General features: G+C 36.6%; 1 protein-coding gene across 1 annotated transcript; it reads left to right on the top strand.

Annotated features, from left to right (window-relative positions):
* Window positions 1-9,522: 9,522 nt before the first annotated feature.
* LOC136341392 (chitin synthase chs-2-like) lies at window positions 9,523-18,888 on the top strand. The gene is made up of 23 exons (XM_066286329.1): window positions 9,523-9,679; window positions 12,458-12,696; window positions 12,751-12,859; window positions 12,917-13,101; window positions 13,151-13,353; window positions 13,409-13,612; window positions 14,070-14,223; window positions 14,370-14,578; window positions 14,634-14,787; window positions 14,845-15,048; window positions 15,101-15,229; window positions 15,276-15,441; window positions 15,492-15,667; window positions 15,729-16,162; window positions 16,560-16,727; window positions 16,785-16,914; window positions 16,966-17,141; window positions 17,193-17,442; window positions 17,524-17,801; window positions 17,853-18,035; window positions 18,092-18,256; window positions 18,303-18,543; window positions 18,603-18,888. The coding sequence occupies exons 1-23, from the start codon at window positions 9,615-9,617 to the stop codon at window positions 18,797-18,799; spliced, it is 4,419 nt and encodes a 1,472-aa protein (XP_066142426.1). The 5' UTR covers window positions 9,523-9,614; the 3' UTR covers window positions 18,800-18,888.
* Window positions 18,889-19,321: the final 433 nt, after the last annotated feature.

Raw genomic sequence — 19,321 nt, 5'->3', positions numbered from 1 at the left:
TCCATACAAAAACCTTCCAGATCCCTTGATAGCGTTGATATGCGTGACCTCCGTTACTCTTTTAAGAAATTTTACCAGAAAAGGGGGCATAAAAGCGATTCCACATATCAAAGGAAATGTTCTCTACTTAAGATATTTACTCCGTATCCCTAAAACGTGATCCCCTAAGGGATTTTGTGGTCCCTGACTTTCCGAAAACTTTTTTTAAAAAGTGACAATTAAAAAGCCTCAAGAGGGCGTTAAAATGTCACAGGCACAGTGGTTTGGTCCCAAATGGGTTTGATGGTAAATTGCTTTAAATACGTTCTATACAGGGGGTTGCAGAATTATAGACGAAGCTTCTAATGATTGTTCACTGCAACAACAGAAAACATCTGAGTACAAAAACCCGTAAACGCAATTGTCTTCCTAAAGCGCTACGGCCTTATGTTACGTTAAGGGAGTTATGTATGAATATGTTTTTATCCAGTTTTAGTACGTTCCGTTTTAATTCATTTGTATAAAATAATACTACAATAATTATGCAAAATACCGTTCATGGCACCGGTCTAACGACGTACACGGTTGCTGCAGACTTGGCTGAAAATTTGATAATCTTTTCTAACGACTACAAAAGCTGCAGTGATTCGTACAATCAGGTCTTTCTCTGCTTCCACTGGTATTTTTTAAACTAGAGACTTTACATGTCCTCACAGAAAGAAATTTATAGGTGTTAGATCGGGTAACCTAGGGGGCTGCGGAACGGGACCACCTCTGCCGATCCAATATGGTCCGAACTGACGATCCAAATACTGACGAGTTTGAACAGAAAAGTGTGCAGGCGCACCATCATGTCGCAGCCACATTTACCGTCGAACGTTTAATGGGACTTTTTCAAGAAGTTGTAAATAAGCCCCTCTAAACGATTGAGTAATAGTTGTTGATCAACTTTCCACATTTACAATTCACCTCATACGGTCAAGTTTTTTAAATGATGTTATCATGAATAAAGTAGTTTCAAAGATCTTACAAACACGTTACGTCTAATCGCTAGCGACAAAAACTCCTGGTTAACTCTATTGCAGGAATTTGCAAAGCGCATTTGGGTTCAACGAGGCTTAAAGGTGTCCAAGCAAAGCTCGGAAAGTTTGCAACAATCATGGAAACAGACAGAATGTTATGTCAGAGCTGTACGTTAACGTCGCTGGCATAAATAGTTGAAAGTTTACCTGTTTGCAGTATAAATTCCATACGCTATTATGGTTTCAAATTAAGTTGGAGGTGTGTGTTTACTACGTGACTTTGTGTTTACGGGGCGTCAATTAATGTCACCAAAAAAGTCATTTTTTTTTATGTTGTGCGGTAAATCTTAGTTACCACAAATATATCAAAAGCAGGAATCTTTTATTTAAGATTTAGACTCTACAGACCGTGGAATTGGTCTTTAAAAAATAATCGACGTCCCAAAGGCTATTACTTTAATGTTCTGGAAAGAACCACAATAATGAATCCCTCGTGTAAGAACTTCCTGAGGGTTATTTATTATTTATAAAGCAATCAAGAGATTGTCAAAATATAATTTAAAATTGCAGTTCAGCTAACAAATCCTTCTGAATCCACTACAATACAGGGTGCAAAATGAAAGAATAAGACCTCTTCTGCCAATTACAGAACAAAACAGCGCCTTTCTGGTTATTTACATGAAAATACGAGTTGAAATATTCCTGAAATTAGTTGCGACGTGTTGAGCAGAGAATTTAAATTGACCTGTCGACTTCCTGCTTATCCTCATGCACGAGCAGAAGCAATTCCGAATCCTGCGACTGCATAAAATGAACTTTGAGGTGCTTCAAATCAATAAATGTGCTTTTCTAAAATGTGTTATGTAACTACCAATTTCATGGGGGTATAAGCAATCAGTAGATAATATTTGCACAGTTGCAGGGTGGTGTTTGCTGTTGTCATTATCCTGACAGATACAGAGGCGGAAATGACCTCTCGGGGACCTCTCTGGGCTCACTAAACTTGGTATGATTGCGTACGAGCGAGCAATAATTCAATGGGATTGTGATGTCCTTATTATGTAGAGGAATTAAATTGCACATTGGAACGTTGTTGTTTGAAAGTCTCGGTTTAATTGGAACGGTCTACATGAAGTGTTTAAACAGGTTAGTTCGGGTGCGAAGTTGCGGGAAAAGTGTTATTTTTCTTAAAAAAGAAAAACAGCAAAAAAGGCTTCTCAATATTGCTTCACTTACGCGATGGAGATTGTCGTGGTGAGTACAGAGTTCGAGGTCACCAATTTGAGAATCACCATAAGAACCTTCAAAACTGCAAAACAATTCTGGAAAGTTTTGGAGAGTGCGTTTAACTTTACTGATAGTCACTTAAAGCATATCATAAACGCAGAAAATCCCACAAAAAATAACAAAGTTGTTATAAATCTCCGGTACTTCGGAAAGTGCCGCCATTTGGAAAATATATTCAATCAACAAATCTTGGCCTCAAATGATTGCATACCAAAGTGTGATTTTCTTGCTTTAGAGCATCACTAAATACTTCGAATGGGCACTCAGTCAAAGGCACCATGTATGTTCATAAGTCACTTCTCCATAGTTTCTCACGACTTCCGTATTTTGTGGATTTCAGTTTCAGGACTACTAATTTGAATTACATCCAAAGAACAGAAACATCTGATATTAGCATTGGTGTGACAAACATCAACGTTTCCAACCGGAAACTTCTGGATATCTCCACATCATGATGGGTGTCTTATATAAGATACATTCGTACGTTGATTGTTAAGGAGTTTCTTCGTTAAGTGACACCACGAAAACGCCAATTTGGTTTACACAAAATGAACTGTATTTAAATTGCACTTATATCAAATAATGAAAGAGTTTTGGTCTAAGTAGGAAGAGGGAGAATGCTTAATTGGGCGGGTTACACACCATGATTTCGATCTCATCCCGAGAGCAACGCACGAAGAGAAGAAAAAAAAAGAGCAAAAATGACTTCGATTGTCCCTTAAATACCAAACCCGAGGAATTTCAACCAGGGGTGCGCCACCACTAAAAATCCTTACGGGCTATGGCTACGCCGGGTCCCATAAATCGCGGCCATCTGGGGAATATCTATACTAGTCGCTTTTCTGGCAATATTGCAGGCTCAACAAATTGCCCATCATGGTAACAGACCCGACCGAGAAAGCTTCCTTCGACTAGTAGAATATTCCCCAGCCAAAACGTACCCTTAGTTTTGGCCTGATGGGCCATGTGGTCTGGCACCCAGATGGTATTTTCAGAATAAGTATCGCCCTACATGGGCGTAACTTTCTGGTGTTGCCTAACGGGGAGGTCCGTGAGTTGTCGTGTGGGGTTCCTCAGGGGTCTGTACTGGGTCCCGTCTTGTGGAACCTGTTCTACGACGAGCTGCTGACGGTGGGTTATCCAAAGGGCGTCACTTCGGTGGCGTACGCGGACGACCTGGCGTTAGTGGTGGAGGCAGAGAACGGGGAAATCCTGGAGACGAGAGTCAGGCGTGCCATGGAACTGGTCTCCGACACGTTCCGTAGGAAAGGCCTGAACATAGCGACGGATAAGACGGAGATGGTGCTCCTGGCCGGACGGCGCAAGCTGAGAAGCATGAGTCTGATGGTGGAAGGGGTCAGGTATGAAACGAGCGAGTGCGTGAAGTACCTGGGGGTGTGGTTCGGCAGGAATGCCCGCTTTGGCGAGCACGCCCGCCGAACAGCCGACAAGGTAGGGAGGATCGTCCAGAAATTGCAAGGCATCCTCCCGCGTGTGAACGGTCTAAGTTTCGAGAGGAGGAGGGTGATGGTCATGGCGGCATCGTCCGCCCTGCTCTACGCGGCTTCGATTTGGCAATCGGAGCTCGGGTACCGAAAGTACAACGCCATCCTGGAGCGGGCGAATAGACAGCTCGCGATCAGGGTGGCGTGTGCTTACAGGACGGCTCCGGGCGCAGCGGTGTTGGCACTGGCCAAAATCCCTCCTGTGCGATTGAGAGTGCAAGAAAGGAGAATTATATGGGAAAGAGGGAAAGAGAGTAAGAGCGAAGCGGCAGAATGGGTTATGTCCGAATGGGAGAAAGAATGGGCCGTCTATGACGGGTGGATGAAAGTGTTCGTCCCCAGAGTCAGACGGTGGTCCGAATGCGAATGGGCTAAGCCCAATTACGCCCTGTCGCAGGTTTTCACCGGGCACGGTGTGTTCGGGAAATACCTGCGACGAATAGGGGTTGAGCGCAGTGACCACTGCTGGTTCTGCGGGAACGAAGAGAATGGTGTGAGCGACACTCCCGAGCACACGCTGTGGGAGTGTCAGGCATGAGAGGCCGATCGCGCGGAGGCCCGGCTGAGCGGAATCAGACTGGACCGAAACGTGATCGGCAGTGAGATCCTGGAATCAGAATGTAAGTGGAATGCGTTTGCAAGAATGGTAGAGAAAATCATGAATGCGAAACGTACGAGAGGGAATGAAAGACGACGAGTGTCACGGGGAGAAGTCTTCCGCGAAGCGGACCGGCCTAGGCCAGATTAGCAGGCACGATACCACCACCCCCCTGAAGTAATGCCTTTAGGCGGTTCCGGGGGGGAACAACGGTGAAGAGAGGTGGGTTTTTAGTGGGTAGGCGCCTCCCTTCAGGGGGTGAATCCCACATAACCCGGTCGCCAGTCCATAAGACCGGGTACCTTTGGAAGGTTTTCCACCTCTGTACAAAAAAAAAAAAAAAAAAAAAAAACATGGGCGTAACTTAAGGGATAAAATACAAATACATAACAAATACCAAAATTAACAACAACAAACAAAAAACCAATAACTTAAAGTCCTCAACATCGATCGTTACGTCTATCGTAAACACAAATTTGTATTAATGTCTGACAGTTACGTCAATTTGGACAGACATCGATACCTTCGTCGTCTTGTTTTGAGGATCCATAACAAACTTCATAGCAGCGCAAACAGCTAAGATAGAACATAACGAAGCGGATAATTAGAAACGTTTTAACTGTGAAATTAACAATCACATAAACTTCAAACTTGGCATATCCAGCTAATCAACATTTTTTCTTAATGAACACTTTCGACGAACTTTAAACTTGTGCTTTTTAATGCAGTACCCCGTCATTTTTCGAGGTCTTGTTGATATATGCAGAAACTCAGTCTCGAAACTTTGATATAGATTTCGTAAACAACTGCAACATTTTAATCTACATTAAGTGTTTATGAAACAAAACTTTCCTGACAGGCTACATAATACATACAAACTAGCAGGGCTTAATCTCCCGCACTAAATTAAGGAAAACATTAGCTGTGTTTATGGAACTCTACTCAACAAGTATAAAACTTTTTTCGTTTAATTAATGGAGAGCAAATCCGCGGATAAATCCAGTTTGCTATATTATTATTCGCCCCGGTTTACATCTCTGATATTAACTAATTAGCAGGATTGAGGTTACATTGCGGCTTTCAGCCGATTTTGATTGGGATTAAATAGGTACTTAATAAATTTCATTAATTAATTACCTTTGCCATCATTAGCACATTAACTAGGAGGGAGTCCAATAAAGTCTAGTTTAAACTGAACGATTCGAGTCTTTTCAGTTTAAACCTCACCTGTAATTAAACTGAAAGAATTGATTGTCAGGAATTCATGGTACGAGTTTGCTATTGGTGATTGAATTACTCTCTTACGTGAATATTGAAAGACCAGCACGTAAGAAGTAGTCTTGGGAGTGATTTATTTTATCAAACAGTTTACACTCCTAAGACGAACCGTGGCAAAAAATGGAGGAATGAGTAAAATTGAATGTAGTGGTTCTTAAGAGTGACGGCCGTCTTCTCACTCATATCTGTTTCTTCAGGTCGCCCAAAGATCGAAATCTTTACCCCATTTATGGCCGTTATAAGATTAGCCATAAAAAAAGGTACAAGGATACTTGGTACCTAAAATCGACCCTTTAAATTTATGACAATCATTTTACTTATCTTTATGGCATTAACTGGTTTCTGTTCTTGCAAGCTCATACCTTCTTACTTATATACTGTGTAGCTCTAACTAGCCCCCCTTCCCCTTAACTTCTTAACAAATAATTTTTTCATTCAAAAGCAGTATTAAATAGGACAAAACATACTATCTTCTGGCATTTGTTTTTTTTAATTGTTGCTTACCTCATCGATGGTGCAAAAAGGCAAATTTTTTTAAAAGTAAACATGACTTAAGTAATGCCTCAAATTAAAGATCTTTCAAAACAGCTTTTGATTATTTTGACTTATTAATTAATGATTTTTTTTTAACCAAAGCACCAACCAAAATTTGTGAGCACAAAATCGAAAACAAACTAATTTCCTATCAACAAACAAGTTCTTTCGTTGTTTATTTACTATTTGCGTTTTTTGCCAAATTTATCACGTTTTTTTTTTCAAAAACTAACCGATATATTTGATATCGGAATACAGCACTGAATGTAGTTTGAGAGAAGAGGGGGGAGGGGTACTCAATTTAGAACCGCACGGTATATTTGGTTTCAAGAAAATGAGAAAGTAATTCACATAGATTGTGTTAGATAATCAGCGGGATATAAATCAAATCTGAAGCTTAAATTTCACGTAGGGTTTTAACGTTCCCTATAAAATCTGGCCTAATTTAATCTATTATACATACAGTAGTTTCCTGCCCAGTCCTATATGGCCGAGAGGGACCAATTCTCTATTAAGGTCGCAATTTAAGACCAATCTCGTCCTAAATAACGACCGATTTTCTTGGACAAGGTATATTGCAAAAGATTTATATCCTCTGGGTTAAGCTGCGAAACGTTATTTTTATAATGCATCGAAAAATCTTATATTGACCGTGAACCATAAAACATGTGTGATGGAGAAAAAGAAAACAATCGAAACTTAAACCTCCCCTGTGCACCTGTCGCCGGCACATACACTCATGTCCTACGGAAAACTCCAGGAAAAACGAGGCAATTGAAAAATTGCGCTTTCAGAAAAATATTTCCCCGACGTACAGAACTAATTTAGACCAGAGAAATCTCACAACCGCAAAGACAATGAAATTTCATTTGTCGGATCAGGAACTTTCCTCCTTTTTCGACGGTCTTGTCTTTAAAGTTGACGCCAGCGAGACAAAACTTATTTAGGGTTTGAGTAGAATTTACTTTATTTAAGACGGAGATTTCACAATGAAAGAGGCATTGCAAACACGTACAGGTAATTCAGTAATACTCTAGCAAAATCTAATAATATAGACCTGTTGCTTACTTCTCCTAATCCATCACCACTGAGGACCAACCTCGATTAACCGTTAAAACATTAATTAGATATGAACGTTTCAAGTTATTTTCATCGGATTTCCATGCTCCTTTTAAATTGGCGAAATCTATATTATTGTCTTAACGTATTTCAACTTCTAAACAAGTTCATTTCATGTATTCATGTAACATTCAAATGTGTTTTTGCTGACGATTCAGGTAAAAATGAAACAAACCCATTTAGTTGGGAATTTATTTAATTTAGTGATCATGATGAGTCTGCTGAAGAAGAGAAGTAATTAACTGTCAACTGAGCGCTGAATTTTTGAATAAAACACGTATCATCGAATGTGAGAAAATTGAGATTATATATTACTACTATATATTATCGATTACACCGATTTGAGCACAGCAATAACTACATATTTAAAACCAAAAAAGATATAGTTGAGCCTACCTAAAACTTCTTATTCCATTATCAGTTCTTACTTTTCGAAGATTTAAAAAAGATTTCTCTAAATTATACAGGGTCTTGCAATAGTGCGTCAGATTTCCTGACCTAGCATACCAATAAAGTTAACAATTTTTTTCTTCTGCAGAATTATATAGTACAAAAAGGCATTTTTTCAGAAACTATTTTCTAATTTACAGCGACATCCCAAAAAGTGTATCGATATAAAATTTCGCTATTTTCAATAAAACCCTCAAATTGTTTTGTCATTTTCGGATTTTTCCTTAATTTTTGGATTAACCAACTTTCTCGTCGGTTTCATGTTCAGAATTCAAAAATCTTAAACTTTTAACACTACTCTATCCTTAAACCCAGCTATTTCTGAGTTCTCGAAAATTGCCTCATTTAAGCTTCTAAATATTTTCAATAGTCATATCGTCTCACTAGTGGGAGTTTCGGACTTTTCTCTTTTTCATAGTTGACACCTCCAGTTTGCAGAAATCGCTCAAATAATCTACTAATACTGATGGCTTTGGAATAGCGCTTCTCAGGGAATCAAGCTGTATAAGTTCTACTGGTCAGAAAACCATTTTTCCCATTCTCCTAAAATAAAAATCATATCAATCGACTCTTCCGTTGAAAAATTCATTATTTCGAATAAAAATATCCCAAATTTTTTAAAGCAAATACAAATAAAAATCTGAAAACTCAGAAGCTATTCATTGTGTTATTTCCACGACAACCGTAAACAGAAAATTGTAAGAAGTACAATTGGTCTCAACTAGAGAAGATGGTAGACGCTAAAATGGCATTTTGAAGTTTTTTTGACTATTTAAACATTTAGAAGACACGAAGGAGCAATGTTTAGGAATTGATTGGGAATTTGGAAATGGCTGGGTTCAGGGAAAAAATAACGTTAACAAAAGATGTGGATTTTTGAATTTCGAACACAATTCCGGTTAAACGATTGGGACATTTCCTCTGAAATAAGCAAGGTTTGGATTCAAACAATTTCAAAGGCTTATTTCAACGGTTGTGGAGAACTTATAAAATTAAAACACATCAAAATATAGCTTATTAGGACGTCTTTTAACCTCAGAAGACTGGTTCTGAAATTTACAACAATTAACGCAAAATACCGATTTCCTTGGAATCTTGCAGCTCTAAAATTAAAAAAATTTTTCGGAATAACTCGGAAACGGTTTTAAGATTAAGTCATCTTACATAAACTGACCTTAAAGATTGAGGAGAAATTCGAAAATAACAAAAAGTTGGGGGTGTTTCCTTTAAAATAACGAAGTTGCATGTCATCACATTTTTGTGGTACATTAGAAAATAACTTCTGTAAATAGCCCTTATGCGTTGTGCATTTTTCCAGAAGAAGAAAATTGTTAACTTTATTGATAAGGAAGCTAAAAAAGTGTGTCTCACTATTACGGGATCCTGTTTAAAACAGTAATATATTCCAAATGATTAAATTCCGACATTGATTTTTTTTATCACAAATAAGTCATTACTTTGACAATAGCAACCTTAACTGGAACTTCCACATCGTCAACTTATTATAATATCAAAATCCCCAAGAAGCCTCTATTGTTATGTCAATCTGCTAATTCCAGTAAGAAAACACAAATCACCTTTATCATTTTAAGATATCCTATATACCTATGTAAGATATAATTATTTATAGATCGCATTTCAAACTCCTAATCCTCAAAAAGATCCTTAAATTGATTATAGGTATTATGTTATCTTATCTCTGGATTATTCCACGTAGCACATGAAGCCTTGAATTATCAACAAATGTTTATTTTTGCCTTAGTGCTCCTCCAGCATTAACTGATTTGGAATCACTTTAGGTCTCTAAATCCAGATTGTACTGTTTATTACTCGTTGTGATCCATGGGTGATGATGATGACTTCAGTGACTTCAACGATGAGGATTCTCTATTGGGCCTATCTGAAAGGTACATTTGAGCCAATTCAATTTTAATTTTCGAAGATACTTCAAGAACCGTCACAAGATAATTTAAAGCTTCTCCATTTGTATTGTACATGGATTACGTGGAAACACTCTAATGTGCTTAAAATAATGCTGACGAGGGCCTTTTACTCAAGGTACATCGTTTAGTGTAGAAAGCTTTGTTATCGAGTTTTACTTAAGTGGAACAAAGGGAATTTTATTTAAAGTGAAAATAGGTATTTCCGACAATTTTCGCTTTTGCCTCTCGACTCCTTTGACGAGAAATTTATCAATGCCATACCATACTAACTAAGAGTAGGAGAACTGCGCAAAACGGTATTTAATTATGTACTTAACGATAAAATGTTTAAGTAGGTTTGTTGAGAATTAATTCGCTAATTACTCTGTAAACAGAATGTAAAGCAAGAATAAAAATCTCGGTATAGAACTGTACATTTGGATTGTTGTAGTAAGCTATTATCAACATACCTACATGACAATTGTTAATGGTGACTAAGACAGAATTTATTTTATTTGTATATTGTTAATCTTCAAATTTACAAAAATTTAAATCGTCAATCTTCATCAGAATGTCGTTTTATCGCATAGCAGATAAAGTAGATATTGTCTTTCCACTCAATTGTGGACAAGAAAAGTACTCAGGATTCCCCTTGGGAGTCCTGGTATCGTGTACATAATATTACACATAAAGAATTTATTTTTAATACAAATTTACTAATCAATTCACCTAAGTAACCTTAGTTGGCTTTAGGAACAATTTCCCTGGATTCCATAAATATTGCAAACCGTTACCAACTTTATTGAGGACTGGATTATGGATAGGATAAGTTACTGAAATCCAAATTCTTGAAAGCGATGCTTGGACAACCTGAGAGACCTTTTGAGAAACTTTAACTACTTTTATGAAAAATTTTCTACAATCTGTAAAGCTATGCAGGTTTTTTTTATGGCGATTCTCTGGCTGCTTGAGTGGGGCCAACTCCTGTAATTGGAAGTAATCTTCACTGCATTAAAAAAAAAAAAAATTCAGCTATTTGAAAGGAATAGGAGAGAGAAATTTTCGAAATTTTGTGGGATTAAATTGCTAACTTTTTAGCTAGATTAGTAAATTTATTTTGAAAAGAAGGTGTCCACACACTTATAGGTGCGAACATTTATGATCCTTAAGATTTAAAAATCTTGTTTACATTTACATTTGTTTCCATGTTTCATCACTGATTGTAAAGATACGCAAGCGAAATTTTTAGAGGAACCTTAATCAACATAATTGCTATAAATTCAGAGGTATACGGCTGGTTACAAGTTTTAACGTGAGATTCTTTAAAATTCGATTTTTTTAGAAATAAACATAGATACTGCGATTGTGTTTCTCTGCCCAGAACTTCATTTATTTTAAAAGCATGAATGGAAATTTATTGTGCTGTATCATAACACCTCTCCGAGATTAATTTTCAGTCATATGGTTCAATCAAATTTAATCTAGTTTTCCGCATATGTACTTTACAAAGAGTTACCTTATTACATCCTAACAATATACATAGAGAATCAAAACTCCCGCATAAATTAATTAAAAATTAAAGAAATTATTTATCATGAAAATGCTGAAACACACAGATATTGTGATTAGTCGGGTATTTTTTGACACAACACACATGTATACAGAGTTACCCACGCACTACATAAATGCGTTTTTTCATTTTCTTTAATTCTTTGAGTAAATCTGAACATATTTCATGTGACATGCCCATGTCTAAGCTCAACGGTTTTCGAAAAAATTACAAAAAATAAAAATAACAATAGAACTATTACTATTTAAAAAGTAACAATATAAACAACTATAATCAATAATTTATTAAATGTTTGAACTGTGCCTCGTTGATCTAACTTTCACCTGAACTAACCTGAATTGACCTGAACTTCACCTGAACTGATAGTGTTAAGCCGCAGTTCAAATTTCTTAAGAAGGTTTTATCATTTGAGTTATGCATTGAGCCTCTGGCGTAATTTAATTTTCTAACTCTTCTATGTTGTTGGGCTTATTTAAATATACCCTATGTATCAGACAACTCCTTAAAAAAAGTCGATAAGAGTGAGGTCAGGCGATCTAGCAAGCCACTTTAATACCCGTATTACACACATAATTCAATAACTGTTGAATTTAGGCATGGACACATTACATGAAATACATATGTTCAAAATTTTTCAAAAACTTCATAATATACATGGGGTTCCATAAGAAAAAAATTAAAAAGTACATTTTTATAATATATGCATAATTAACCCTGTATACAAGTCTGTTATGTCAAAAAATGCACGACAAAGAACAATATTTAACGTGTTCCAACTTTTTCCCGGTAAAAGATTTTCTTCAATTTTTAATGAATTTATGAGGAAATTTTAGTCCTTTATCTATACCCATTTCTGATATTCCAATGAGACAACTAAATCATTACCATTTCAGCTTTATTCAACTTACTTGGAGCATTCAACGTCATTTTCCTAATTCAGATTCTCCTTGTAATAAGAATTTCTTTCTTTCATGAAATTAAATCCAGGAAGTTATTATTTACAAACTGATTACCTGTTTCCATTTCTCCGTTAATTAGGATTTCCTTGTGGAGACTGTGGCTGCCGCTGATGTAATTAGAAAGCGATGAAAGTAATTCCTGTTTCTTCTTATTGCACTGTGAAGAGGACGAATTAGACGACCTTAATTATAGTTATCCCAGAGAATTTCAAATGAAGTATTTTAAAATTGCAGGCAGGGAGAAGAGGTGAAGCCATGGGACGCTTTCCAGGTCATTCATAGAAAGCCTACAATTGGCTCCACGGTCGAGAACAAATTCATCAGTAATGGGACCAAATTCTTAAAAATTGCCACGATTATCGTGGTTTTTATGGTGGTTTTAGGAGGGGCGGTTTTATCTAAAACGTTAATGCTTCTTATGACCTCGCAAATTAAAAAAAATATCACCAGGGATTATTGCAATAAAGGCTTAGGTTTGTAATTGACTATAGGGGATGTAGGTAAAAAATTAAAAAATATTTTTGTAGGAGACTCTTCGAGACAATATGAGTTCTCTATGCCGGACGTCGAAAGAGCGACGTGGATTTGGCTGCTCATGTTTGCTTATTTTGTTCCAGAGGCTGGAACTTTCATCAGGTATTAAAACTCGCATCATGAAGCTTTATTGAAATCTTTGAAATATTAATATTGCAGATCAATACGAATCCTGACCTTTAAGTCTCGTTCTTTCCCCAAATTAAAGCAGTTTTTCTCTCTGTTGCTCACAGAAACTCTTCCTGCTATTGGCAGCAGCTTGTTAATTTTCACAGTTTTACCAGAAATCGACGTCATAAAAGGAGCAATGTTGACTAATGCCATGTGTTTTATTCCAGCATTGGGTAATTAAAATCATCAAAACCTACCTCAACTTGAGTTAAAATCTTACAGAACTCTTCTTGATAAATATGAAAACCGTAAAAGGATTCCAATTCAACTACATCTTCGATGTCATGTCGTTGGTCTCTCAGGTCAGCGCCTTTGTTGTTTGGCCTCTTCTGCCTAATGCCAATCATGGATTGTGGTTGGTTCCAGTATCTTCGATCCTCATCTCTGTTGGTTGGTGGGAAGTTTTTTTATCAGAAACTACTTCGGTATACATTAAATGTTATATGTGTTGAACATTGTCTGGTAATAACGTATTTTTAGATCAAGTTTATTAGGAAAATGGCAAAAGCCAGGAAGACATTTCCAAACAGCAAATACTTCTGTTATGCCATAATTTCACCCATAAAATGTCTCCTTTTTTTTGGAACTGCTGTCGCCAGTTTCTATATTAAAGAAGGAGATGTGTCCTTTTTATTTAACAACATGGGAAGCATATTTAGCAGCCATAATATGACAGTTGCAGAAGTAAGTTTCTGAGGCGTTAATGCAAGACATCTGCATTTGAAAATATATTTGAATCTTTTGTACGTACAGTATAGAACTCTCTCTAGATTTTATTTTGTAAAGCTTTAAAAACGGCGAAGAAAGCACTCGATTCTACGAAGGACGAAGGACCTTAAATATCTATTTTTCGAATAATTTAAGTTTGCGATAAGTCGTACAAGAAGGCCCGATTAGAAAATATTGTATTAAATGCCTTTTTTAAAATAAATTTACACATGTTAAAGGATTTTTTTAAATACCAGATTTATGAAAGTTATAAACATGTTGCTATATCTTTCAAAAGCGCTGTATTTCCATTTGAGCTAACTATATCTGTATACTTTACCGTTTTGAAGCTGCTTAAATTTGAACCATCCAGTGTACGTCACTGATCATATCCTAAAAATTTTATTTAATGTTTTCTGTATTTAACCAACAGAAAGTTACCTCAACAGACCCCGGGATAAGTGCCGGAGCCTCCATTACTATTAGTAGTAATTTAGTTTTGCAATTAAGCATATGGTTTGTCTGCATTGCTGCTACATACATTTGCTACGCATTTGGAAAGTTTGCTTGCAAAATTATGATACAAGGTAACATATGTTATAGATACACTTCACAGTCATGGATTCTTGTTCATTATTCTGTACGTTTTGAGGTATATGTACATATAAATCATTTGGTACGATTTTTCCCTCACTACGATCCTAAAATAAAGCACATTTTCCCGCATTTTCAGGCATAAGCTTCGCATTGCCCATCACTCTAGTAGTACCAGTCCTCATCTCTGTCCTGGTTATTGTTTGTGGATACTATGCCAAAGATCCTTGCGCCTTTGAAGACACCATTCCCCCGTACTTATTTTTCAAATCACCCCCTTTGCAATCTTTACAAAACTTCGTTGGATGCGAATATGCCTGGATATGGCTATTTTGGCTGCTATCGCAGGTGATTACTTGAGCCCCCTTTTACGTACATTCGTGATTTCTTTAAATTTTAATAGATATGGATTACAAGACACGTCTGGGTAAGCAAAAACGCGAAATTGGCCAGCACAGAACAGCTTTTTATGAGACCCATGTACCATGCCTTCCTCATCGATCAATCAATCGCCATGAATCGAAGAAATGTTATTGACAGACTTATGAAAGATGATGGTAAGACGCCAATTCGTGTACTCAATTAGATGTGAGTAAACGTAACATTTTCTTTAGCTGGTCCAGGTGTGCTCGACTCTCACAATGTGGATGAGGACAAGATAACAAGAGTCTGTGCTTGCGCGACGATGTGGCACGAAACACCAGAGGAAATGATAGAGTTTTTCAAATCCATATTCCGTATGGATGAAGACCAGGCTGCTCACAGAATTGTAAAGCAATATTTACAGTATCCAGTGGAGGATTACTATGAATGGGAAAGTAAAGTATTTTCGATATTGTTATCAACTAGGGGAGGAAAAATCAATTTCAGCTCATATTTTCTTCGACGACGCTTTTTTGAGGAAGACTCAGGAAGACAATGATCCGGTTCTCAACAGCTACGTTCACGATTTGATTTCTGTCCTCGAACCTGCTGCATCTGAAGTCCACAAAACCACTGGTAAGGATGTTATTCCACATATGAATTTATTTTAATAATCTTTCAGTACGAATTCGTCCTCCTACCATCTATCCAACTCCATACGGCGGTCGCCTGATGTGGATCCTTCCAGGCAAAACCAAGCTGATTTGCCATCTTAAAGACAAGGCCAAAATTAGAGCGAAAAAGAGATGGTCCCAAGTCATGTACATGTACTACTTATTAGGACATAAGTGAGGATTTTTAGTATTTAAGCGAAAAAAGAACTAAAGTTGTATTTTAGAATCGTAGACAATGATGAGTTTGATAAGATCAGAGTTGAAAATCGCTCCAAGAACACATTCCTACTCGCTTTGGATGGAGACATCGATTTCCAGCCTGATGCTGTCCACCTTCTGATCCAATACATGAAAAAGAAGGATAACGTTGGAGCTGCATGTGGACGTATCCATCCAGTCGGTAATAATCCATGTTTTTTGATAATTAAAAATGTATATTGTTTTAATAAAATTTTCTGTAGGATCTGGAGCAATGGCATGGTACCAAGTATTTGAATACGCAGTTGGTCACTGGATGCAAAAAGCTACAGAGCACGTTATTGGTTGCGTTCTTTGCTCTCCTGGATGTTTCTCTCTATTTAGAGCTAGCGCCTTAATGGATCACAATGTCATGGCTAGATATACTACCAGAGCTACAGAGGCCAGACATTATGTACAATACGATCAAGGTGAAGACAGATGGCTGTGCACTTTGCTCCTTCAAAGAGGATACCGCGTGGAATACTCAGCAGCTTCAGATGCCTATACACACTGTCCTGAAGGTTTCAATGAATTCTACAATCAAAGAAGACGATGGATGCCTTCCACCATGGCCAATATTCTAGATCTTCTAGAAGATTCTACACATATTAAGCAAGTGAACGATGATATTTCGACTCCATATATTTGGTATCAAGTAAGTATCTGATGGCAGTAAAACTTATTTTTCCTGAGATTTGATAAATTGATTTACATCTGTCGAACTGATTGTAAAATATGGAACGAGTATTAAAAAATTTGTAAAATAAATGTCAATACTTTAACGCATTTCCACTGGCGGCACAAGAACTATTTTAAAATATTTTATTATTTTTTGTTAGTTTAATAGTTTATAAATTTAATAACATTTATATTGGCGCACATACCTCAAAGAAGATGTTAGAAAATTTTAAATTGTCATCTTGCTTTAAAGTAGTTGAGAAATCGATTTTTTAAATGACTCACCTTGTAAATTTTAGATATTTAATTTTTCGGCTTTTTGGTTTAAAAAAAAATGTTCATTATTTTTTCAAATCTCGAATTTAATCTTTCAGACCATTCTGATGATTGGGACAGTAATTGGGCCTGGGACCATATTTCTCATGTTAGTGGGTGCTTTTGTGACTGTCTTCAACATGTCTCAATACACGGCTTTATGGTGGAATGTAGGGCCAATTTTATTCTTTGTCATCACTTGTGTGATTTGTAAGTCTAACACTCAGGTGAGCAGACACGTTCAACTGGTGAATCATATTTCACTCTGAAAATTTTCTACTTAGCTCTTGGTAGCTGCAATTATTAGTGGAATTTACGGACTAATAATGATGATGGTACTGATTGGAGTAGCCATGCAGATCCATGAAGATGGTTTACTGGCTCCATCGTCTCTTTTCTTTTTCATAATGATGGGTAAAACTCAGACACAATTATTTTTATTTTCTTTAATGGTTATTTTTTCAGGTGAATACATAGTTGCTGGCATAATACACCCCAAGGAAATCAACTGCTTAAAATATGGAGTTATCTACTTGATAACGGTCCCCAGTATGTACATGCTCTTGGTTATATACTCAGTGTTTAATATGAACAACGTCAGTTGGGGCACCAGAGAAGTCAGTGTTGCACCAAAACCAGCGGTGAGATTTTTTGATTTAAAAAAAATGTGTTGACAATTTGAAATTGTTTAGCAAGGAGAAGCACCACAAGTTCCCAAAAAAAAGCAGTCGTACGTCGAAAGTATCTTCAGTAAAATTAAAGAGTTCTTCATGTCATGTTCATCAGAAGCTAAGCACTTAACTATGATTAGCAATCACTTAATAAGGATTCAGGAAAAAGTTGAACAAATTGAACACAAAATTGATGATTTGGAGCTAATCACTATGGACCCGGAAATGGCAAAGAAGTCTAGTGGAAAGAAGAAAGCTACCGTAGTGGAAGGTCTTTATTTTCCATTTTATCTTTCTTCAAGATCTTCTTTACTACTTCTACTTAATAATATAATAATATAATCTTTACTAGGTTTGAAGACTACAAGAATGTCCTCAGTACAACCTAGACCGTCAGGAATCGGGAAATCTACCATAGAGAAACCTTCAGGAATCTTTCCGGGAGGTCCCGGAGAGTACGAATTCGAAGAAGAAGAATCAATAGGAACTCCCTCGGACGATCTGCAAAACAACAGCTGGTTTTATGATGGGGAGCTTATAAGAGGACACGTGACTTTCTTAGATAAGAAGGAACTGACATTTTGGAAGGATCTATTGGACAAATACTTGCATCCAATCGAGGATGATAAGGTATTGGTCACTTCAATATTGTAATTATCTTTTTTTGATTAAATCTTACAGGAAAAAGTTGCAAAAGACCTTAAAGATTTAAGAGACAAGATGGCAATGAGTTTTTTTGCCCTCAATATCATCTTCGTTGTAGTGGTGTTTTTGCTCACAATCAAGAAGGATATCCTTCACTTGCAGTGGCCCTTCAATCCTAAAGTGAATTTCACTTATACCAGTTTGTTACATATTAATCAGGTGTGGATTGATCTCTTGGATAATGATAAAAAAAATCTGGAACCCATTATTTTTAGATTATCGTTGAAGAGACGTTTTTAGAGTTAGAACCTATAGGTTTCGTGTTTCTAATCTTCTTCTTTCTTTTAATGGGAATTCAATTTATTGGCATGCTGGCTCACCGATTTGGAACATTTTCGCAAATTATGGCAAACACTGATATTGATTTTAGTGACACCAAGGTAACGAAATTAATTAGTCATTACCTACGTGACAAGAAAATTGCAGATTGAGGACATGACTGAAGACGAGATATTGGAGAAAGATCCATTAAAAATATTCAGAAAGCTCATAAAGCTTAAAGGGGTAAATGGTGACGATGAGAAGGATGAGGAGGTTAATGATCACGTCAGCCGGAGGAAGACTGTAATGGACCTTGTGAAGAACAAAGATAAAAAGAGGGCAATTATCAACGATTTGGATTCTGCTTTTGCTACTAGAATGGCTAAACTTAGGAGGGGAGAGGAGAGTGAGTTTTTTTTAATCGAATTCATATAAAGTTACTAAACAATCGCAATTATTTGTCAGCTGATGTAGCAATACCTAGAAACACTATAGCAGCAATTCAACGAAGAAGAACAACAATTATGATGAGAAAGTCGCAAATGAGGCCATTTGACCCTAAATCTATGAGCAGCTTTGATCAGCATCTCAACGAAGATCAAGAAAGTCAATCAGGGCATCCCTACGAGTACGATAATTCGGCATTCCAAGCAGATGCTTAAAATTTTGTGTATTATTTTATGTTCTAGTTGATATATTATTTTACATTTGATTATAGAGTTTTAAATATATTTTTATATGTATTTAAAGATCTAAGAACTTTTTTACTTTATTTTAGTAGAGCTACTGCTGCCATCTATCCAACCTCAAAGTCTTTGATTTGATTTGGAGGAAGCTTTAAATCGATATGGGTTATTGAGGAATGTTTCAATTTGGACAGAAGGTGGCAATGGAAGTTGTATTAAGAAACACTTTATTCCTAGTTCAAATGAAAAAGAATCATACCTTAAATTTAATTCAAGAGTAAAAATTGAAAGCTCATATTACAATTTGTTAAGACGGAGCATTGAAAAGCAATCCTTGTAGTCAAAACCTATAAGTTTTGACGAGATCCTCATATACCACTGGGTTTCTGTTGAGAATCTTCGATGAAAGTTCATTTATTTTCAAGTGCAAAAAATTTTAACTTTGTTAAAGTCCGAAATACTTGCTTATAGCACTGATACGCCACTGGGGTTTTCCTA

Source organism: Euwallacea fornicatus, chromosome 1, assembly GCF_040115645.1.
Source record: "Euwallacea fornicatus isolate EFF26 chromosome 1, ASM4011564v1, whole genome shotgun sequence".
In the NCBI taxonomy this organism is placed as follows: Eukaryota; Metazoa; Arthropoda; class Insecta; order Coleoptera; family Curculionidae; genus Euwallacea; species Euwallacea fornicatus.
This window is presented reverse-complemented; position numbering and strand designations above follow the sequence as displayed.

Excerpts from the sequence above, each read along its gene's own strand:
- LOC136341392 (XM_066286329.1), top strand. The coding sequence starts at position 9,615 with ATGGGTGATGATGATGACTTCAGTGACTTCAACGATGAGGATTCTCTA. Across the intron at positions 16,163-16,559 it reads CTCCATATATTTGGTATCAA|ACCATTCTGATGATTGGGAC; the intron begins GTAAGTATCTGA and ends TTAATCTTTCAG. Across the intron at positions 18,036-18,091 it reads GTTTGTTACATATTAATCAG|ATTATCGTTGAAGAGACGTT; the intron begins GTGTGGATTGAT and ends CATTATTTTTAG.